The 23,379-nt window shown below is 54.4% G+C and overlaps 1 protein-coding gene across 9 annotated transcripts in view; it reads left to right on the top strand.

Annotated features, from left to right (window-relative positions):
- Positions 1-23,379, top strand: part of LOC128915996 (protocadherin alpha-C2-like) — a 174,932-nt gene that overhangs the window by 60,968 nt on the left and 90,585 nt on the right. The window contains exon 1 of one of the 9 annotated variants that reach the window (XM_054217071.1): positions 557-3,025. The exons of 4 other annotated variants lie outside the window; for them this stretch is intronic. In XM_054217071.1, coding sequence (XP_054073046.1) covers positions 557-3,025 — 2,469 coding nt within the window. Of the gene's footprint in view, positions 1-556; positions 3,026-8,354; positions 14,167-18,324; positions 20,775-23,379 lie in introns of those variants that run through there. 4 more of the 9 variants (XM_054217063.1, XM_054217061.1, XM_054217062.1 and 1 more) reach the window with 4 other exon arrangements.

The following is a 23,379-nucleotide window of genomic DNA, read 5'->3' as shown; positions in this document are numbered from 1 at the left end:
GAAGGACGGAAGGAGAAGAGAACGGGGAGTAAAGACCAGGGCACGGCAGGGCAAGAACGAAACGAAGAATGAAGAAGAGAGAGAGGAAGAAGAAGGTGGAAAGACAAGAAAGCAGAGAGCGAGAAAAGAAGGAAGACAGTAAAGCAGAAAACGATTATAAAATGGTAGGAAAGAAAAAGGCAGGCGGAACGAGGACGAAAGGATTAAAGGAATCTAAGGAAGCAAACAGCAAGCAAGCATGGAAAAGGAAAGAAAGGGCGGAAGGGAGGAAGAAGAAAAGGGAGAAGGAAGAGACCAGAGAGGAGGTGACGAGCCCGCGTCCGGGGACTCGTATTAGTAGTGTGGAGCGTGTGAGGCGTCGGAGCAGCACACGGTGTCGCTGCAGGCTCAGAAACGGCGTGGGAGCGTTGAGGCGGCTCCGCCCCGGTGCGGCGGAGAGCCCGGCTGTGAGCGCGGGGGGGCGGCGCGGGGCGGTGAGGAGAGCCGGTGCGTCCGGGCGGCGGCGGGGAGCCGTGCGGGGCCCGTGCGGGCGGCGGCGGCGGGCTGGGCGGCGGCGATGGGCGTGAGTTGGTGTTCCGTGTTGCGGGTGGTGGTGGTGGTGCAGGCGGCGTGGTCGCTGGTCGCTGGTCAGGTGCGGTACTCGGTGCCGGAGGAAGCCAAGGCCGGGACGGTGGTGGGTCGTCTGTCGCAGGACCTGGGCCTGGAGGCGGGCGATGCGGAGTCGCGGCGCCTGCGTCTGGTGTCGCAGGGCCGTCGTGCGAGCGTGGAGGTGAGCGGGGCGAGCGGGGCGCTGGTGGTGAGCTCGCGTCTGGACCGGGAGGAGCTGTGCGGGAAGAGCGCGCCGTGCGCCCTGCGCCTGGAGGTGCTGGTGGAGCGGCCGCTGCGCGTCTTCCACGTGGAGCTGGAGGTGACCGACATCAACGACAACGCCCCGCTCTTCCCCGCCGCCCGCAAAAACCTCAGCATGGCGGAATCGTCGCTGCCAGGGTCCCGGTTTCCGCTGGAGGGCGCGTCGGATGCAGATATCGGAGCGAACGCGCAGCTCTCCTATACACTCAGCCCCAGCGAGCACTTCCGTCTGGATATACAAAAAGAGAAGGAGCGAAACATTGAACCGGTCCTTGTTTTAACAAAACCGCTGGACCGCGAGACTTTGCCTGTGCACCGTTTAGTGTTGACGGCGAGTGACGGTGGCCGTCCGTCACTGATGGGCACGATGGAGCTGTTGATCTCGGTGCTGGACGCCAACGACAACGCGCCCCAGTTCAACCAGTCGGTGTATAAAGTGCAGCTGCCGGAGAACGCTGCAGAGGGGACGCTGGTGGTGCGTGTGAGCGCCACGGATACGGACGAGGGAATTAACAGCGAGGTGAGCTACACGGCGACCAACTTTTTTCCGCTGAGTGGAAGAGATGTGATCACCGTCAATCTGCAGACGGGGGAGATCCGTCTGTCGGGCGCCCTGGACTTTGAAGAAGTCAGTATATTTGATTTCCGTATTGAAGCGAGAGACAAGGGGTCACCCCCGCTGACGGGCCACTGCAGCGTGGAGCTGGAGGTGTTGGACGTGAACGACAACGCGCCGGAGGTGTGGGTGACGTCGCTGTCGGTGCCGGTGTCGGAGGACGCGGCGGTGGGGACGGTGGTGGCGCTGCTGAGCGTGTCGGACCGGGACTCGGGGTCGAACGGGCGCGTGCGGTGCGCGGTGTGGCCGGCGTCGCCGTTCGGTCTGGTGTCGACGTTCGCGGGGTCGTACTCGCTGGTGCTGCGGGAGGCGCTGGACCGGGAGCGGGTGTCGGAGTACGAGGTGGAGGTGCGCGCGGAGGACGGCGGGTCGCCGCCGCTGCGCGCCAGTCGCGGGGTGCGTGTGCCGGTGTCGGACGTGAACGACAACGCGCCGGCGTTCGCGCAGGCGGTGTACACGGTGCTGGCGCGGGAGAACAACGCGGCGGGCGCGGAGCTGGCGCGTGTGTGGGCGCGGGACCCGGACGAGGCGGGCAACGGGCGCGTGAGCTACTCGGTGTGGGAGGGCGGTGTCGGGGGCGCGTCGTCGGGCGGGGGGTGGCGGTCGGCGTCGAGCTACGTGTCGGTGGACGCGGAGAGCGGGCGGCTGTGGGCGCTGCGGCCGTTGGACTACGAGGAGGTGCAGGTGCTGCAGTTCGAGGTGCGTGCGGTGGACGCGGGGGAGCCGTCGCTGTGCGGCAACGCCACGGTGCAGGTCTTCGTGGTGGACGAGAACGACAACGCGCCGGCGCTGCTGCCGGCGTCGGGCGGCGGCGCGTGGTCCGGGTCGTCGTCGGAGGCGGCGTCGGTGCCGGGGTCGGGGTCGGTGTGGGCGTGGGCGTCGTGGGGGACGCCGGCGGGGCAGGTGGTGGCGAAGATCCGGGCGGTGGACGCGGACTCGGGCTACAACGCGTGGCTGCGCTACGAGCTGTGGGAGCCGCGGGGGAAGGGCCCGTTCCGCGTGGGGCTGTACAGCGGCGAGGTGAGCACGGCGCGGGCGCTGGAGGAGGCGGACGGCCCGCGGCAGCGGCTGGTGATCGTGGTGCGTGACCACGGGGAGCCGTCGCTCTCGGCCACGGCCACGCTGAGCGTGTCGCTGGTGGAGGGCGGCGAGGCGGCGCTGGCGGCCGCGGGCTCGTCGTCGTCGTCATTGTCGGGGGTAGGGCTGCGTCCGGCGGATGGTGGCGCGTCGGTGTCGTCGTCTGCGGCGACGAACGTGTGGCTGGTGGTGGCGATCTGCGCGGTGTCGAGCCTGTTCCTGCTGGCGGTGGTGCTGTTCGTGGCGTCGCGGTGGGCGCCGCGGGCGGCCGTGCTGTCGGGGCCCGGTGCGGCGACGCTGGTGTGCGCCAGCGAAATGGGGAGCTGGTCGTACTCGCAGCGGCAGAGCCGGAGCCTGTGCGTGGCGGACGGCGCGGGCAAGAGCGACCTGATGGTTTTCAGCCCCAACTTCCCGCCGGCGCCGCCGCCGCCCGTCCCCGCGGCGAAGGAGTCGCATCCGGAGGCGCCCGCTCTCCTGGACACGGTCAGTGGCCCTCCCTTTCTCGCCTCTCGCCCCTTCTAACCCTTCTGTCCCGTCCCCTGGGCAGGTGCTGTTGGGAGGGGTGTCTCATCCCGCGGGGGCGGTGGGTGGTTGTCAGGTGCTTAAGGATGTGAATGGGACCTGTGAATGGGACCATCTGCCTTCGCGTCCTTGCCACAGCCGCTTCGGCTCTTGCTTTTTTGGGAAAAGTTAAGTGTATTGCTGCACCCACTAGCTTTTACCGATGCAGCTGAGATTTGATGTTGCTGGTGTGAGTGTGATTGCGATTTGCGGTGCAATGCCATCGGCTTGCTGGTGTGTAGCATTTCCACCCGAGCTTGCTGAAGGAGTGCAAGAGTTTCAGGCTGTGGTGGTGACGGTCCCCCTGGCAATATTTAGTGCCTTATTACCGTTGGTGTCTGATGACTGTGCTGGTTGCAGCTGTGGTTTCTCGTCAAATACTCTGTCGTCCTCTTCTCTGATTGTGCTTTACAAGTTTGTGACTCAGGGCGACCGTTTGACTTCAGGATCTTCTGCCCCCATGCTGTGATTTTGTGATTTTTATTCACCCACCAGAGTCTTTCAGAAAGTAGGGATGGCGTTGTGGACTTTTCCTCTGTTCTTTTTCCACCTATGTTGTTACTTTACATTCTAGAATAAAGTGTTCAGGGAGGGGAGTGTGACCCAAGGTAGGTGTCAGAAAGGGGAATTTTCATTTCCTGCTGCCCCAATCCATGTTATAGATTGCTGTTCCTGTATGGAGAAGTGACGGGATATGATGTACGCAGGGCTCTTTTGAGAGTCTTTCAATATTTGCATCAACATTGTCAGCCTTATGGAAGCCCTGAAACCTTGTTTTCAAAAAAAACCCCAAATTGTCCCATACGTTAGATATTATCCATTGCAGTGCTGTGCTCATCAACATTTGGGTTGTTCTCTCACGGAAGGAAATCTATGCCCATTGCCAGAGCTATCCTGACACCATTTCTACAAATAGCTGTGTAACATTTCAGATGGGTAACAGAGCGCCCAGGTGTGTAACATTTCCATCTGGTATAGCTGAAGCATTGCAAAACATGAAGTGTCAACTACAGTGAGTCTGTTGAACACAGTGTATATGATACCATCTCTATGTTTTTTATGGTGCTCTCACTGATGGGAATGCTTGTGGACTCGTGTTCCTGACCAGAGAAGTGGCATGATGTACGCTGGCTTTTATGATGTTTTTCAGGATTTGTATCTGCAGCCACACCGTCACAAGAGACCCGTAAACCTTCTTTTTAACACAAAAGCCCTACCAACCAACAAACAAATCCCCTGATAACAAAAGCCCAAACGCCAAAGTCTCCTACAGAATCAATAGAATCTGTTGAATTGGGGTGCTTGTCATTGTTTGGTTTGTTCTGTCATAGCATGAAATGAATGACGCCGATCCACAAGAAGGGCTGGAAGGAGGATCTGGGGAAGTACAGGCCTGTGAGTCTGACCTTGTTGCCTTAGAAGGTCATGGAACAGATCACCCTGAGTGCCATTATGTGGCACATGGAGGACAACCATGTGATCAGGCCCAGTCAGCATGGGTTCATGAAAGGCAGGTCCTGCTTGACAAACCCGATCTCCTTCTGTGACAAAGTGACCCGCTTGGTGGATGAGGGAAAGGCTGTGGATGTTGTTTATCTCGACTTATGTAAAGCCTTTGATAGGGTTTCCCACAGCATTCTGCTGGAGAAACTGTTTGCCTGTGGCTTGGACGGGAGTACTCTGCGCTGGGTAAAAAAGTGGCTGGAGGGCCGGGCGCAGAGAGTGGTGGTGAATGGAGTTAAATCCAGTTGTCAGTGGGTCACGAGTGGTGTTCCGCAGGGCTTGGTACTGGGGCCTGTTCTCTTTATATCTTTATGAATGATCTGGACAAGGGAATCGAGGGCACCCTCAGTAAGTTTGCAGCCAACACCAAGTTGGGCGGGAGCGTGGACCTGCTTGAGTGTAGAAAGGCTCTGCAGAGGGATGTGGACAGGCTGGATTGATGGGCTGAGGCCCATGGCATGAGGTTGAACAAGGCCAAGTGCCGTGTCCAGTTCTTGGATTACACCAACCCCCATGCAGCACTACAGGCTTGGGGCAGAGTGGCTGGAGAGCTGCCTGGCAGAAAAGGACCTGGGGGTGTTGGTTTACTGCTGGCTGAATGTGAGCCAGCAGTGTGCCTGGGTGGCCAAGAAGGCCAAGAGCATCCTGGCCGGCATTGGGAACAGTGTGGTGAGCAGGACTATGGAAGTGATCGTCCCTCTGTACTCGGCACTGGTCAGGCCCCACCTCGAGTGCTGTGTCCAGTTTTGTGCCCCTCACAACAAGAAAGACATTGAGGTGCTGGATCGTGTCCAGAGAAGGGCAATGAAGGTTGTGAGGGGTCTGGAGAACAAGTCTTATGAGGTGTGGCTGAGGGAGTGGGGTTGTTTATCCTGGAGAAAAGGAGTCTGAGGGAAGACCTTTTGCTCTCTACAATGACCTGTAGCGAGGGGGAGCTCAGTCTCTTCTCTTAAGTAACAGGTGATAGGACAAGAGGAGACGGCCTCAAGTTGTGCCAGGGTAAGTTTAGATTAGATATTAAGAAAAATGTTTAGACTGAAAGGGTTATTAAGCATTGGAACAGGCTGCCCAGGGAAGTGGTGGAATCATCATCCCTGGGAGTATTTGGAAGATGGGTGGATGTAGTGCGTAGAGATATGGTTTCATGATGGTTTTTGTGAGTGTTAGGTTAAGGGTTGGACTCGATGATCTGAAAGGTCCCTTCCAACCTAGACAGTTCCATGATTCTATGAATGCCATTGTCATTTAGAGCTATTCTGATATCACCTTTAGAAAGATTAGAGAGTCTGCTGGACGTGGTCTAAATGAGACCACCATCCACAGGTTTTCTTATGGTGCTGTCGTTGCTGGGAAGGGTCTGCAAAATCTGGATTGAGCCCTGAGGTGGGAAAGGAAACTGTGTCATGTTTCAGAGGAAAATGTGGGAGTAGGGCGTGTCCATCTCTTGTTGTGAAGGGTGACCTTGAGCAGTGGGAAGACTTGTGTGAATGAACTGGAAATCCTTGGGAAGACCATGGTCCGTGTCATAAGGCAATAGTGGAGATGATCTGTTTGTTTTGAGAACACACATCCCAGAATGGGGCATGGAGGATGCCTAGAGGGGTGCATGAGGCAGGAAGGGCACCGAATCTTCCTGCCCAGGATCCTCTCACAGGCTCCCAGGGTGTCTGAAGTTGGAGCCCTTCTGTGTCTTGAGATAGCGTGCGATACTGACATGCCCACAATGTCCTATGAACTTGCATTCCTGACTGGACTGGTGGCTTGATGTGCACTGACCTGTTTTGATATTCTTTTGTTATTTGCATTAGTAGCAACACCCTTAATTCTCTTTTCAACAACAAAACCCCTCTCAACCCAATTGTGCTTACACAGTAGATATCATCCGCTAAATTGGTGTTCTTGTCAACAAGAGGGTTGGTTTCTCTCAGCATGAAATCAGTGCCTATTGCTATTAGAGTTTTGCCGACATGACCTCTACGAAGACTATTGTTCTTAGGTCTGTAACATTCCCCTCTGAAATTGCTGAAGCATTGCCTAACATGAAGGGTCAACTGCCGAGAGTTTGCTGGACACCATGTGTATGGTACTTTCTGTGTGTTTTTTATGGTGCTGTCATGGATGGTAATGGTAAACAAAAGTCAATTGAGTGTTGAGGAGGGAAAGGGAACTGTGGTATGTCACAGAGGTGAATGTGTCAGTGGCACTGTGTAAGGCCTGGCCATTACGTGACGCGAAGGGTGCCCTTGCTTATCGGAAGCCTTGTGTGAAGGAACTGGAAATTCTTGGGAAAACAATGGGCCGTGTCATAAGAGGACAAGAATGGGAGATGATGTGCTTGTGTTGAGAATGCATGTCACAGACTGTTGAATGGAGGGTGCCTAGAGGAGCGCATGAGGCAGAATGGGCACAGAGTATTGCCGCCAAGGCTCCTTTCTCAGGGTCTAAAGGTGTCTGGAGTTGGAGGCCTTATGGATCTTGAGGTAGTGTGTGGTATTGAAATGCCCACAATGTCCACATTTCCTACCAGAGACAGTCCCTTGTGCTGCTGCCTACCCGAGGTGGCAATATGTTGGTAAGTGGGGGTTGAGGTGCAGACTGTGGAATACTGTTTGATGAACACTTTCACTGCTGTCTTTGGAAAGGTGTTGTGGGAGGGTAGTGCTTCAATCTGCTGTCATTGTGTTGTGGTGGGCGTGTAAATGAGCTTCAGCAGCTGTTGATATTGTCATGATGGTTCCTTGATCCTCCTCAGGAAGGATTTGTAAGGGCAGAGAAGGAGTTTGACTTCCCCTACTTTTGTACTTGCACAAGTGACATTGACAGAGATAGTGTGTCCTTTTGTCACCAGTGTGTTCTGATACATGCATGTACCTGCAAAACCCTGCAGAGCAGCCCAGCACTGGTTTTCTGTCATAGAAAAGGTATTGAAATCCTTGGGCAAGCCCAAGAGTCATGTCATAAGCATATAAGAATGGGAGATGTGCTTGTCTTGAGAACACATGTCCCAGAGTGGGGAATGGGGGATGCTTAGAAGGAAGCATGAGGTAGGATGGCTTCAGAGTATTCTTCTGCTGGATGCTTTCACAGGCTCCAAAGGTCTGGACTTTGAGGACTTCCTGATGTTGTGATAGAATGTTGCATTGAAATGCTCACAATGTCTTTTGAGGTTATGAATATCTTACACCAGAGACAGTCCCTTGTGCTTCTGTTGTCCTGATGTAGGCTCTGTGTTGGTAAGAGGGGGGGACATGCAGACTGCTGAATACTAGCTGATGGACCTTTTTCCACTTGTTTTGGGAAGGGTGTAGTGGGAGGGTAGAGCTTCAACTGCTGTCCTTGTGTAGTGGTAGCAGCTTTCACAGCCATTGATGTTCCCATGATGATTCTGTGCTCCTCAGGCAGGATTTTTAAAGGCACAAGATGATGAGGTGGCTATAATCTTTGTACTCTCGACTGCCCCTACTTGTGCACCTGCACAGTCACCTCAGTATAGATGCTGTGTCCTCGTGCATGTGGCTTGTTCTGATATGTGCACATACACGCCAAACCCTGCAGAGCAGCCCAGCTCTGGTTTTCTACAGTAGAAATTTTCCCACACCGTTGCTATTGTGAGCACACTTAGGCTTCAGCGTTTGGTGTGTTTCTCTTGAAGAATCAAATCTGTTTGAACTGGGATCTGAGCTGTCACAGCTGTAATGACAGAATCTTTAAGGACTGTAATGTGCAGCTCTGTGGAGTTTGCACCTGAAAATGCTGAAAAGGCAGAAAGTATTTCGTGTGAAGTTCAGGCATCTGGGAAGAGTCTGCCAAAAAGTGAGTGACTTTGCATCTGTCCATATATTCTTTGTGCCGATAATGAGGGAAGGTGAGCATATGTGAAGGCCTGTGTGATGCTCAGAGCGATGTTGGGGAATGTTATTTTGATGGAACAATGTCTGGGTATTGTGTCAGTGATGCTCCTAGTGGCACAGAGTTGGGCCTGGGTAAGCACCACTGGGAGGATGACTTTGAGTGGGGAAGAGTCTTGCGTGATGGAAATGGAGATGCTGGGTGTCTGTGTAATGGTCTGTGTCATTGTGGAAGGAGTAGGTAATGTCGATTTAGCTGGAGATCTCATTTCCCATGGTGTGTCCTCGAGGATGCCCGTAGAAAATCTTGAGAAGAAGCCTGACGTGGAGCTGTACTTGCTTAGGTTCCTTTCAGGTCTTCCAGAATTCTGGAAACCCTAACACCATTTTGTCCTCTGTGGTATTCCTATGTCATGTGAAGACATCTGCCATAGGTTCCTTTAATCATTTGCTCCTGAACGTGTCATGTTTTTTGTCAAACAGGTAGGTTCTGAAATTTGGATCACTTTGTCCTCGTAAAGCTCTCCTCGGTGTTCTCTCTGCTCATTCCTTTGTCTTGCTAGGCAGGGGAAGAAGTGCTCTGTGTATTCAAGATGTTGGCAAGCCCTGTGTTTCTAACCAGTGGAATGGATTCCTTTGGTTCTCTGCTCTCAGTAAAATTTGCCACCTTTTTGTTTTTCTTCTCTCACATTGGGAACGTGTTGGTAACAGTGGATGAGATGCAGACAGCAGAATTTTGCAGCTGCCTGGTTGTAGAGCTTTGTGGCATTTGGCATCAGTGTGGGGGGTGGCTTTTGCACTCTCCTGAGCTGAGGTTGGTGTTGAGAGAATGTCCTTAGCTTTCAGGTGTCCCTTCTACTTCCTCTGTGGCAGAAGTGCATAAGAGAGCACTACGCACTGTCCCGTGATTTTAAGGCTTTTGCAGAATCTAATTTTTTTTGTCCGGGTCCCTCAGAAAGTTCTGATCATGTTAATGGAAAATGTTCCGTAGAACCAATTCTCTTGTTCTGAAAATGTTTCTTATTCTGAAGTAGGAACCAGGTAAGTCGCTCCTACCTAAAGAAGATGAGTCTGAGAGACAGATGTACTTCTGTTCCTATTCAGTCATGGTATCTTTATGTTGGGCCAACAGAATGTTCCGTGCATTGCAATGTGTGTACATTTGGATCAGCAAAGCACTATTGCCTGCTGTGGTTCCTTTCCTTCTCCTTCCAGGCACAGCGTGATCAGGTGGCAGCAAGGATGGAGGGAGGAGGGACCGCAGTGCATTTCTCTGAGTGGATGTGGGGTTTCGTGGGGATGTTCTCACTGAAAATGTCATGATGTTACCTTGGTGGCTTTTGTCTGGCTGTGTGACAGTTGGCTCATGCTGATGATGGATCCATATTCCTGGGGACTAATGCCCCAGGGTACTGAGGATCTTGGTGTGTTGTTCTGGCAGCGCATGCCTGCCTGAAAGGGACAGCAAGAGCTTGCCATTCATCGTGCAAGTCAAAAATGAAGCCAGAAGAATAGATCTTCCCTGAGATACTGTGTTGGAGGATTTTCATGCTGGTCTGTGATGGGTTTGAGTTCCCGAAGGAAAGACTCCCTTAAGTTGTTTGTGCTCATTGAAACCTGTTTGTGCAGATGTCCAGGTACGTGGGTCTTGTATTTCCGAGGGTGGTGGATTCTGTTGTGGTGTAGCAGAGCTGTTCTTTTCCAACACAGCCTTGCTGTATTATTTGGTGGGTCCTTGAGTGGACTGGAGGCTGAAGAGTGTTGTCTTCTTCCAGAAGGGGAGGGATTCGTAGGTGCAGGCATATTCTGCCTGTATTGCATAGACCATGGGAAAGCAGGAAATTTGTTCCCGGTCCCGAGGCATGGAATTCGGAAGTGAAAAGGAATGAAAACTCTTGCCAAAGGCCATTCCCATGCTTTATATCAAGTGTGGTGTAGTGATGTGGAAAATATTTTGGTAAAGGGAAAAAGAAAAGAAGAGAGAAGGATGGAAGCAGAAGACAATGGGAGGCAGGACAGAGCAGGAAAGGAAAAGGAAGACAACCACAAGAAAGAAGAAAGAGAAAATAGAAAAGGAAGAAAAAGGAAGAGAGGAAGAAGGAGAAAGGAAGAAGGAAAAAACGAGAAGGGAAGAAGAAAAGGAATCTATAGAAGGGGGAAAGCAAGCAAAGAAGAAAGAAGGAAGAGGAAGGAAGGATAGAAGGAACGAAGGAAGGAAGGAACATGATAGAGGAGACTAACCATGATGCATGGTTAATGGAGTTGAGGACCTCAGCTTCTTCAGTACTCAGGAACGCGGTGTAAGTATGTCGAAAAGTGGTGAGGAAGAGAAAAGAGCTCTTGCCTGAGGGCATGTTCATGCTCCGTGGCGGGTGTAATGTCGTCATATAGAAAACATGCTGGCAAAGGCGAAAAAGAACAGAAATAAAGAAAGGGGGAAGGAATAAATGAGGCAGGGAATTAATAAAGGAAGGAAGATGGGAAAAGAAGAAATTATGAAGGAGAATACCAGGGTGCAGCCCGGTTTTCTCTAGACGCAGTCGGTCCCTAACAGCCTCCCCCTTGGTTAGAGTACCGCGCTCCGGCGCCGATGCCCCCTTAGTAGTGCTGATGGTTCCGTCTTTGATGGTGTCCGCCGCGGCGCCGGAGGCGACCAGGGAGCTGCCAGCGGGGGTAAACAAGAGATAAGGATGGAAGGAGAAGGGAAAGGGTAGGTAAGAATAGGTCACAGCAGGGTAAGAATGGAAAGAAGAAGGAAGAGAAGAAGGAAAAGGAAGAAAAGAAAGAAGAAAGAGGAGGAGGAAAGAGAGCATAGTAGAAAGAGCACGAAAACAGGGGCAAGATTAATGAAAAAATAAAGAAATGAAAAAAGAAAGAAGGAGAGGAATAAAAAATGCAGGAATGTATTCAAGCAAAGAAAGAGAAAGCAAGGAAGAAAGAAAAATGAGGCGAAATGAAGGAAGAGACGAGAGAGGAGGTGACGAGCCCGGGTCCGAGGACGCGGTCGGCGGTGTGGATGGAGCGTGTGAGGCGTCGGAGCAGCACACGGTGTCGCTGCAGGCTCAGAAACGGCGTGGGAGCGTTGAGGCGGCTCCGCCCCGGTGCGGCGGAGAGCCCGGCTGTGAGCGCGGGGGGGCGGCGCGGGGCGGTGAGGAGAGCCGGTGCGTCCGGGCGGCGGCGGGGAGCCGTGCGGGGCCCGTGCGGGCGGCGACGGCGGCTGCTTGGGCGGCGGCGATGGGCGTGAGTTGGTGTTCCGTGTTGCGGGTGGTGGTGGTGGTGCAGGCGGCGTGGTCGCTGGTCGCTGGTCAGGTGCGGTACTCGGTGCCAGAGGAAGCCAAGGCCGGGACGGTGGTGGGTCGTCTGTCGCAGGACCTGGGCCTGGAGGCGGGCGATGCGGAGTCGCGGCGCCTGCGTCTGGTGTCGCAGGGCCGTCGTGCGAGCGTGGAGGTGAGCGGGGCGAGCGGGGCGCTGGTGGTGAGCTCGCGTCTGGACCGGGAGGAGCTGTGCGGGAAGAGCGCGCCGTGCGCCCTGCGCCTGGAGGTGCTGGTGGAGCGGCCGCTGCGCGTCTTCCACGTGGAGCTGGAGGTGACCGACATCAACGACAACGCCCCGCTCTTTCGCGTTAAGGAAGAAGCCTTTAGCGTGGCGGAATTAACCACGCTGCCGGGGTCCCGGTTCCCGCTGGAGGGCGCGTCGGATGCAGATATCGGAGCGAACGCGCAGCTCTCCTATACACTCAGCCCCAGCGAGCATTTCACTATTGATCATCGGGGTAATAACGACCAGAGCGCGTCTTTGGCACTTGTTTTAACGAAACCGCTGGACCGCGAGACCTTGCCGGTGCACCGTTTGGTGTTGACGGCGAGTGACGGTGGCCATCCGTCGCTGACGGGAACGGTGGAGCTGTTGATCTCGGTGCTGGATGTGAACGACAACACGCCCCAATTCAACCAATCAGTTTATAACGTAAAAATTTTAGAGGGTTCGGAGCCCGGGACTCTGTTAACCACGGTCAGTGCCACGGATTTGGACGAAGGGATCAATAGGGATATTATGTATTTATTTAGTAGGCACGTCACTGCAGAAGTTAAAGAAATGTTCACTATCGACGAAAACAAAGGAGAAATCAGACTTCGGGGGAAGTTAGACTACGAAGAAAAGGGTAGTTACGAGATCACGGTAGAAGCAAGAGACAAGGGCTTCCCTCCGTTATCGGGCCACTGCAAGGTGTTCGTGCAGGTGTTGGACGTGAACGACAATGCGCCGGAGGTGTGGGTGACGTCGCTGTCGGTGCCGGTGTCGGAGGACGCGGCGGTGGGGACGGTGGTGGCGCTGCTGAGCGTGTCGGACCGGGACTCGGGGTCGAACGGGCGCGTGCGGTGCGCGGTGTGGCCGGCGTCGCCGTTCGGTCTGGTGTCGACGTTCGCGGGGTCGTACTCGCTGGTGCTGCGGGAGGCGCTGGACCGGGAGCGGGTGTCGGAGTACGAGGTGGAGGTGCGTGCGGAGGACGGCGGGTCGCCGCCGCTGCGCGCCAGTCGCGGGGTGCGTGTGCCGGTGTCGGACGTGAACGACAACGCGCCGGCGTTCGCGCAGGCGGTGTACACGGTGCTGGCGCGGGAGAACAACGCGGCGGGCGCGGAGCTGGCGCGTGTGTGGGCGCGGGATCCGGACGAGGCGGGAAACGGTCGCGTGAGCTACTCGGTGTGGGAGGGCGGTGTCGGGGGCGCGTCGTCGGGCGGGGGGTGGCGGTCGGCGTCGAGCTACGTGTCGGTGGACGCGGAGAGCGGGCGGCTGTGGGCGCTGCGGCCGTTGGACTACGAGGAGGTGCAGGTGCTGCAGTTCGAGGTGCGTGCGGTGGACGCGGGGGAGCCGTCGCTGTGCGGCAACGCCACGGTGCAGGTCTTCGTGGTGGACGAGAACGACAACGCGCCGGCGCTGCTGCCGGCGTCGGGCGGCGGCGCGTGGTCCGGGTCGTCGTCGGAGGCGGCGTCGGTGCCGGGGTCGGGGTCGGTGTGGGCGTGGGCGTGGGCGTCGTGGGGGACGCCGGCGGGGCAGGTGGTGGCGAAGATCCGGGCGGTGGACGCGGACTCTGGCTACAACGCGTGGCTGCGCTACGAGCTGTGGGAGCCGCGGGGGAAGGGCCCGTTCCGCGTGGGGCTGTACAGCGGCGAGGTGAGCACGGCGCGGGCGCTGGAGGAGGCGGACGGCCCGCGGCAGCGGCTGGTGATCGTGGTGCGTGACCACGGGGAGCCGTCGCTCTCGGCCACGGCCACGCTGAGCGTGTCGCTGGTGGAGGGCGGCGAGGCGGCGCTGGCGGCCGCGGGCTCGTCGTCGTCGTCGTCTTCGGGGGTAGGGCTGCGTCCGGCGGAGGGCGGCGCGTCGGTGTCGTCGTCTGCGGCGACGAACGTGTGGCTGGTGGTGGCGATCTGCGCGGTGTCGAGCCTGTTCCTGCTGGCGGTGGTGCTGTACGTGGCGTCGCGGTGGGCGCCGCGGGCGGCCGTGCTGTCGGGGCCCGGTGCGGCGACGCTGGTGTGCGCCAGCGAAGTGGGGAGCTGGTCGTACTCGCAGCGGCAGAGCCGGAGCCTGTGCGTGGCGGACGGCGCGGGCAAGAGCGACCTGATGGTTTTCAGCCCCAACTTCCCGCCGGCGCCGCCCCCGCCCGTCCCCGCAGCGAAGGAGACGCATCCGGAGGCGCCCGCTCTCCTGGACACGGTCAGTGGCCCTCCCTTTCTCGCCCCTTCCGCCTTCTCGCGCTTCTAACCCTCCTGTCGCGTCCCCTGGGTAGGCGCTGCTGGGAGGCGGTCTGATCGCGCTTGTTCCGGGTGTGGTGGGTAGTTGTCGGGTGCTTAAGGATGTGAATGCGACCTTTCATCTGCCTTCATGTTCTTGCCGTGCCTCCCGCCTCTTGCTTTGCTGACTACTCATCGTGTTTTTATCAGATCTGGTTTCTTATCAAATAATTTGTTCTCCTCCTCTCTGATTCTCCTTTGCAAAATACGTGATTTGATGTGGCAGGCTCCTCTGGGCAGGCGGGCTGAGCCCGCGTGTCCCGCGGTCGGTGGGTGCTTGTCTGGTGCTTTCTCTCCGACTGCTGACTGTAGTGTTCCTTTTGTTTTCTTCCTCTGTAAGGTGTTTCACTGATGCAATTTTTATGCCACTTTTCCCTCTTCCTTGGGAGAGGAATTGTTTTACACATTTTCCATAGCCTCAAACTTCAATGCTAATATCTTCACGTGATGATTTAGTTCTTTATTTCTAGCTGAAGGTGCGTTAGGGTAGGGTGCTGTTTTCTTTAGTACCTTGTATCTTTTGTACGGTATATCGGGAGATCGAGCGTATAAGTTGGGATTGAAAGGATGTGTGAAATGTCTAGTTCAAACCCGTCCTGAAAAGTGGACATGTTGAAGCTGGATGGGTTTTCTCGCAGTGTTGAGCAATCTAGTTTTTTCATGTCTTTACACTTTCTTTCTTCATGATAGTTCTGCTTTTAAGAGCTCTGTCGTATTCCCTATTATTCTTTTATTTTTTAACACGAGGAAATATTCCTCAAACAGAAGGTGCTCTGAATCTTTGGTCACGCTGCTGGCCTTCTCTGAAACTCGTCCTGGTCTTCTCTCTTCTTCTTTCCCTGTTAAGAGGGGCAGGACCTCCACAAAATATTCAAAGTGTTGGTGAACCTTATTTTTTCGTAAAGTTGAATGAAATGCATTGTTTTCTTCTGTGGTCTCGTAAGTCTTAGCTTTTTGATTAGCACTCAGAACAGAGTGGATATATTCACCTAGCTGTCTTCTCTATGCCAAAGGTGTAATTTCAGAACCTTAAATGGTTGTTTCAGAGTCAGTCACAGTCTTTATTGAGGCCTCACTTTTTTTCTTCATCTGCTCAGCTTTTGTGGTGTCTTTGCCATTTTCCCACCTAGGTCTTCAGGGTCATTAACTCTTTCTGCAGTTCTTCTCAGCAGAGATAACTGCTCTGTAGGGTAACATCTCCTGTAATCTTTGTTACATCCCTCTCCATGACTTTTTGAGATCCCTTTATGAACTATTAAATGGCACAGTTCCTGGCAAAGATCTCTGCCCGACTGTAGCGTTGACCTTCTCTTGCTCGAGTGACCAGGTTTCGTTTCCCTGCCATGTGTGTAGTTAATCACAACTCCGAGTGCATCTTTCAGCCTTCTTTCATATTTATGGAGTGTCTTCATTTGTGTGCATTTTCCTGTCTTGCAGATAGGGCAGGTTTAATGAACTTTTTGCTTTTGGCTGCTGCGAAGTGCTGGTTTCCAATCTTTTCTTAATCAGAAGTCTGTCGTCCTTCTTGATTCTTTTTTGAAATAGTGATCATGCAATGTGACTGTAGATGGTACTTCAGGTTCTTCTCTGTTCACCTGCATGGCATATATTAATTTGCGAAGTACTATGGCATTACTGTAGTTCCATGGGCATTGAAAAGATAGTAGAAACATTTTACGTTGCCCCTTTCCCTTTCTAATACAAAGTAGTGAAAGACATAAGAGCACAAAACAAGGTAGGTGTGAAAAATGTGCAGCTATAGCGCTATATTAGGCAAGATGTATTGCTAGAGGACTTGTTTCTGGTGGGCAAATATATTTGTAGAAGTACCTCAGCTATGGTTCTGACTCTGCTAGTTCCATGCACTAGTTCCAATGATAGGCTTTGTATTTCCTTTCTTTTTTTTTTCCTTCCTGAGAATACTGTTTAAAATGAACTGTTATTTTGTGTCCCGTTGCGTGTGTACTTTATAGTAATCATGTGAGTAAGAACTGAGAAGACACTGGAAACTCCTGATTCCCCCATACAAAGCATGGCTTAGCTTGCCTTTCTCGGGAGATGTGTCAGTAATTGTGAGCAAGAGCTGTGCTACCAAATAGTGTTGACTGCTTGATTTCAGAATTCGTGCCCCATGCCATCACTGTGGTTCATTGTCTTATAGTCTCTCAAGGTGATGTTTACCTCGAGAGAATGCCATGAGATTTCAAGTTTAATTTCTGTTTCCGTCGTCATAGAAGGGCATACAGAAATGCTGGCAGGGATTTGAGAGGCTGGACAAAACCTGTTTGCTTTTCCAGCCCTGCCTCCCTGAAATCATGAACAGTGATCCCTGGACTCGGCCCTGACAATGGAGACCTGGAAATAAATCAAGGCAACTGTTAGAATAGCAACAAGCGTAACTAAAGATGACCTATTGACAGACCTTGGATTTTTTTAGCATTTGACATCTTCATTTTGTTTTGACCTCCTGTTGCATCATTGATGCTTTCGTGGTGGAACCAGCAGATAACTACTGTGTGAAATCATCAGTTTTGTGTTACTGCCTGGCCTGCATGGTGGGGTAGCAGCTAAGTGCCTGTGGTCGTGTAGAGAAGGAGCTCTGATGCATTTATGGCAGTGGATGAGGTGGGAGCCTGGGAACATGTTGTAAGATGAACTGTGCCTTGCCACAGCAGCGGCACAACCCTTTTGTGCTGTCTTCAGTTACATGACGGGTGGATGACCGTACTGTATCCTGCAGCAGCTCATCTCCATCAGTAACGGGCACATTGTTTTACTGTACAGTGAGTGCCTACCTGCCTAAAAAGGTAAGAAAGAACTTGTCATTAATTGTGCAGTTAGAAGTGGGGAATAAAACTTACAGGAAATAGTTTACTGTGACACATCAAGACTACTAGAGAATTCAGATTCTCTGAGCTATTTCACCCTTCGAAGACCATTTGAGGTATGTGGTTTATGTTTAGCCTGACATAGGGGAGTCATGGATGGAGTTGAAAGTCTTTGGAATTTGTATGCATTGCTGGTTTCTTAGGTTGGACCTATACTTCAAAAGGCAAAACCATTCTGTTATGGACAAGCACAGATTTTTGTAATATGATGTCCTCTATTATTTACTGTATGAAAACCAAGGAGAGTGCATAGGATTGCTGAGCTACATCACTGTTGCAAAACCATGAAAAAGTAAGCAATTTCTGATTGTTTTTAGCGTTGCTTCACTAGACTAAAAAAAAATGTAACGTGAATCCATGTCTTCTGGAGACCTGAGTACTTCCCATAGATGGAAGATCAAGGATACAATCTTCTTCTGTAGAGGAAAGAGCTAACTTCTCTTCGCAAAGGAGAAATCAATGAGGAAACCGAGTTATGACTCCTAAACATGTAGAGAAGACAAAGTCAGTCAGGAAAGCAGAAGCGGGGTAGGTTCTTCTCAGTGAAGACCTTCCCAGGTGTGATTCGTGGGTTAAAGTAGGCACTTAGGAAACATCGTGGAAAGTATGTATCAATTAAAGTGCCTTTAGAGAAGAGAAAGAGAAGAGGGGAAGAGGAGGGGACGTGAAGGAGCTGAGGAGGAGACAAGGAAAGAGACGAGGAAGACGCAATGAGGACACGAGGAAAAAAAACGAGGAAAGAGACGAAAACAGACGAGAAAGAGGAAAGAGAAGGTTCTATTGTCACCTATTATCGGTTTTGACGAAGGGAAATCGCGGAGCTTGTCGGCCGAGCGGGCGGAGCCACGGCCCGTCCTTCTACGATCGGAGCGCCGCTGCGGGCCCCGGGAGCGCGGCAGGAGGCGTCTGCCCGCAGAAGCACCCGCGGTCGGACACCAGGTGCCGCTGTTGGCCGCGAAGGCGCCGTCAACGCGCAGGAGGGCGGCAGCTCCTCCCCGAGCCGCTGTCACGGCTGCAGTCAGCCGGAGGAAGGATGCGGCGGGCCGGGCAGGGCAGGGCGGCGGAACGCGGAGCAGAGCCCCGCGCCAGCCGGGGAGCCTTGGAGGGGGCCGTCCGGGCGGCGGCGGGGAGCCGTGCGGGGCCCGTGCGGGCGGCGGCGGCTGCTTGGGCGGCGGCGATGGGCGTGAGTTGGTGTTCCGTGTTGCGGATGCTGGTGGTGCAGGCGGCGTGGGCACTGGTCGCTGGTCAGGTGCGGTACTCGGTGCCGGAGGAAGCCAAGGCCGGGACGGTGGTGGGTCGTCTGTCGCAGGACCTGGGCCTGGAGGCGGGCGATGCGGAGTCGCGGCGCCTGCGTCTGGTGTCGCAGGGCCGTCGTGCGAGCGTGGAGGTGAGCGGGGCGAGCGGGGCGCTGGTGGTGAGCTCGCGTCTGGACCGGGAGGAGCTGTGCGGGAAGAGCGCGCCGTGCGCCCTGCGCCTGGAGGTGCTGGTGGAGCGGCCGCTGCGCGTCTTCCACGTGGAGCTGGAGGTGACCGACATCAACGACAACGCCCCGCTCTTTCGCGTTAAGGAAGAAGCCTTTAGCATGGCGGAATCGTCGTTGCCGGGGTCCCGGTTCCCGCTGGAGGGCGCGTCGGATGCAGATATTGGAGCGAACGCGCAGCTCTCCTATACACTCAGCCCCAGCGAGCATTTCACTATTGATCATCGGGGTAATAACGACCAGAGCGCTTCTTTGGCACTTGTTTTAACGAAACCGCTGGACCGCGAGACTTTGCCGGTGCACTGTTTGGTGTTGACGGCGAGTGACGGTGGCCGTCCGTCGCTGACGGGCACGATGGAGCTATTGATTTCGGTGCTGGACGCCAACGACAACGCGCCCCAGTTCAACCAGTCGGTTTACAGTGTAAAAGTCTCAGAGGGTTCAGAGCCCCGAACTCTGTTAACCACGGTCAGTGCCACGGATTTGGACGAAGGGATCAATAGGGATATTATGTATTTATTTAGTAGGCACGTCACTGCAGAAGTTAAAGAAATGTTCACTATCGACGAAAACAAAGGAGAAATCAGACTTCGGGGGAAGTTAGACCACGAAGAAGTAGATAGTTACGAGATCACGGTAGAAGCAAGAGACAAAGGCTTCCCGCCGTTATCGGGTCACTGCAAGGTGGTGCTGGAGGTGTTGGACGTGAACGACAACGCGCCGGAGGTGTGGGTGACGTCGCTGTCGGTGCCGGTGTCGGAGGACGCGGCGGTGGGGACGGTGGTGGCGCTGCTGAGCGTGTCGGACCGGGACTCGGGGTCGAACGGGCGCGTGCGGTGCGCGGTGTGGCCGGCGTCGCCGTTCGGTCTGGTGTCGACGTTCGCGGGGTCGTACTCGCTGGTGCTGCGGGAGGCGCTGGACCGGGAGCGGGTGTCGGAGTACGAGGTGGAGGTGCGTGCGGAGGACGGCGGGTCGCCGCCGCTGCGCGCCAGTCGCGGGGTGCGTGTGCCGGTGTCGGACGTGAACGACAACGCGCCGGCGTTCGCGCAGGCGGTGTACACGGTGCTGGCGCGGGAGAACAACGCGGCGGGCGCGGAGCTGGCGCGTGTGTGGGCGCGGGACCCGGACGAGGCGGGCAACGGGCGCGTGAGCTACTCGGTGTGGGAGGGCGGTGTCGGGGGCGCGTCGTCGGGCGGGGGGTGGCGGTCGGCGTCGAGCTACGTGTCGGTGGACGCGGAGAGCGGGCGGCTGTGGGCGCTGCGGCCGTTGGACTACGAGGAGGTGCAGGTGCTGCAGTTCGAGGTGCGTGCGGTGGACGCGGGGGAGCCGTCGCTGTGCGGCAACGCCACGGTGCAGGTCTTCGTGGTGGACGAGAACGACAACGCGCCGGCGCTGCTGCCGGCGTCGGGCGGCGGCGCGTGGTCCGGGTCGTCGTCGGAGGCGGCGTCGGTGCCGGTGTGGGCGTGGGCGTCGTGGGGGACGCCGGCGGGGCAGGTGGTGGCGAAGATCCGGGCGGTGGACGCGGACTCTGGCTACAACGCGTGGCTGCGCTACGAGCTGTGGGAGCCGCGGGGGAAGGGCCCGTTCCGCGTGGGGCTGTACAGCGGCGAGGTGAGCACGGCGCGGGCGCTGGAGGAGGCGGACGGCCCGCGGCAGCGGCTGGTGATCGTGGTGCGTGACCACGGGGAGCCGTCGCTCTCGGCCACGGCCACGCTGAGCGTGTCGCTGGTGGAGGGCGGCGAGGCGGCGCTGGCGGCCGCGGGCTCGTCGTCGTCGTCGTCGTTGTTGTCGGGGGTAGGGCTGCGTCCGGCGGAGGGCGGCGCGTCGGTGTCGTCGTCTGCGGCGACGAACGTGTGGCTGGTGGTGGCGATCTGCGCGGTGTCGAGCCTGTTCCTGCTGGCGGTGGTGCTGTACGCGGCGTCGCGGTGGGCGCCGCGGGCGGCCGTGCTGTCGGGGCCCGGTGCGGCGACGCTGGTGTGCGCCAGCGAAGTGGGGAGCTGGTCGTACTCGCAGCGGCAGAGCCGGAGCCTGTGCGTGGCGGACGGCGCGGGCAAGAGCGACCTGATGGTTTTCAGCCCCAACTTCCCGCCGCCGCCCGGTCCCGCGGCAGAAAACGGTTCTGTTGGGAAGGGGCCGTCTCTCTCCCCGCCTGCTTCAGGCATGGTAAGTGTATTCGCAAATATTAATTTTTTTGTCCTCTCTCGGTTAATTCTATTCACCTGTCTCTTTTCATCGATCGCTTGTGTACTAAAGACGTTTTCTGTGGTAAGGATTTTACATTGCGAGTCCTGTGCTTTTATTGGTCTTGGATGTAGCTGTAGTGATCCGCGTTAGACATGCGTGTTCGCCGTTGACAATTTCGGTGTTTGACTACTCGAGTGCTTCATAGAATTGCTGTTTCCTTTTTCTTTTTATTTTCCTCCTCCACCCTTGCGTAGAACTTTATAGTTAAACTTATTCTTAGCGCCGTAAGTTTGTTGGGTTTTTCGTCTCCGCTATGTGTCGTCAAGTGGTGGTAGGAGGATTTGCAGGTCTTCTATATCCTTTTATCGGTGTCTTTCAACGTGTGAAAATGTCCGGGAGGTCCCCAGGAGTTTAGTGGCTCCCTCAGGGCAAACGTGGGTGGGGTATTAATTATCTTTGAAACCAGTTGTTATTACTCTTCGTTTGATGAATATTGTGTTCATATGCGCCGAGGCTCGGTCAAGCTTTTACTGATTCTGAGCTTATTGGTCGGTGGGTTATGTGAACCTTTAGAAGCTGAAGTTCATGAACTGACAGTTACGGGGTGCAGTGGGAGAAAGAAACGTTGGTGGAGGTCGTGAGTACTGTTCTGACTCTGGAAGTGCGCTGAAAAGGTGCGAGAAATTGGAGTGAGACACAGGATGCTTTATGAAAAAGTGGAGAACTGTTTGAGGGAGAGGATGCTCCCTCGCCTCGCTACGCCTCTCCCCAAGATCTGATCCGGCTCTCTTCGTAGTGTTGTGGCTTCTGCTCTACCCCATCCACCCCAGAAACGTGCTGTAGTAAGTAGAACCGAAAATTAAGTTGGTGGGAGTCAAGAGAGGAAGAGTTTCTATATGCGATATTGAATAGTCTAGATATGGTAGGATGAAGAGTTTTGGTTCTCCTAGCAGTAGAGCAGAAGAAGCAGAGGAACAGAGATTCATCTGGAAAGAAGTTTTCGATACTCATTTGGACATTGATTTTCCTGTGTGGAGAGTGATTGCTTAATACGGCGTTGTTTTAACAGCATTATCGAAGCAGCTGATCCTGGCCACGCACTAATGGCACGGAATTGACTCTGTTCTTATCAAGACCAGCTCCAAAGCACTCTGAGATGAGACATTAGGATCACGTTTTCTGTTCCTTGTTCGATGTTAGAAGCTGGATACAGCTTTTAAGAGAAAAGCGAAAATGTCTTATACCTGATTTTTATAGCGTAAAAACGAAATCTTTGGGGCTGACGGAGTAGTGAGAACAAGCAGTACCTTTATGTCATTCTTTTTCGTGTTCCACGTTCAATTCGCCAAAGACAATTTGGACAATTGCCCTAGTTTGGTGGCAAAGTGGTATCTGTAACGCGGTATATTTCTGTTGAGCACGTATATTTTGTTGGGTTTTGTACCAATAGAAGTGTTTTACACGAAGGACGTGGATTAAAAAAATAAAATCGCAGGTCGTTTGTTCCAAATCGGCAAGAATGGTGCTTATAGGGGTACCGAAATCCAGTTAAGAAAGCTAAAAACTTCATGTCTGTCTGGAAAAAAATCATAGGAGTAGGTTATCTCCCGCTGACCCATAGAAAAACGTGAGCGTGTCCCACAGATTTCTCTTTCCTTCTTGTACCTATTTTAGATCCCTTAGGGCTTTACGTTTGAGTTCTTTGTGTATTTGCTGGGGATTGTGTTTCTAGTCTCCTTTGATCACGGCCGATAGCTGACGTGCTTAAGAGGAGTGCGTCATCACCTCTTAAGTAAGTGTGAACTACCTTCATTTGTGAGTAGCAAAACTTATCCCAAGAGCTGTACAGCTGTCACTTTCTTTCCTTAATTCACATGGATGTGATAGAAATCAGGAAGGGCAATCCGCGATCTCCTAAAGGAGGATCATCTGGTTAGGTTTATAAGGTTTAACTAGTTCTATAGAAGAGGATGGAAAAATTCGGCACTTGCGCACAGGTCTAGGAAGCAACTCGTTTCCTTGGGCTCTATGACTATGGGCGATGTGGAGCCTCTGAATGCCGAGCGTTTGAGTCGCGGCGTGCTTTGGCTTCGGTACGGTTTCTCAGACTGCAGTAGTGAATTGACGATCTGAACGAGATTTATTATGGACGTACACTAGCAGGAAATATTTCAGTATTTCTTTTAGAAGTGTAAAGCAATGTTAACTTCGTGGGTGCTCTTACTTCGCAGCATAGTCTGGGAAGGAGTCATTAACAGAAGGCGCTAGAATATCCAGATATAGTATTGAATAAAAGATAACAATTTCGCGCAGGGCTGTCAGTCGCTGCAAGCCCAGGCTCTCCTTTCCGCCTCATATTGATTTGGAGAATGACGCTGACTAATAGTGATGTTACCAGGTACAGTGCAATCGTGGCAGCCAGGCGCGGCTGGCAGCCGGGTGCGCTGTGGAGCGCTTCCGCGGGAGGCTCTGGGCGCGGGGAGCGGCGGAGGACTCGCGGCTGCAGTGCCAGCACCGCTGCGGTGGCCGGAGGCGGCTTTGCAGCCTTAGAAGTGGGAATTTTACGGGCAGGGAAATGCCCGGC

Source organism: Rissa tridactyla, chromosome 11 (genome assembly GCF_028500815.1).
Source record: "Rissa tridactyla isolate bRisTri1 chromosome 11, bRisTri1.patW.cur.20221130, whole genome shotgun sequence".
NCBI classification, from domain to species: Eukaryota; Metazoa; Chordata; class Aves; order Charadriiformes; family Laridae; genus Rissa; species Rissa tridactyla.
This window is presented reverse-complemented; position numbering and strand designations above follow the sequence as displayed.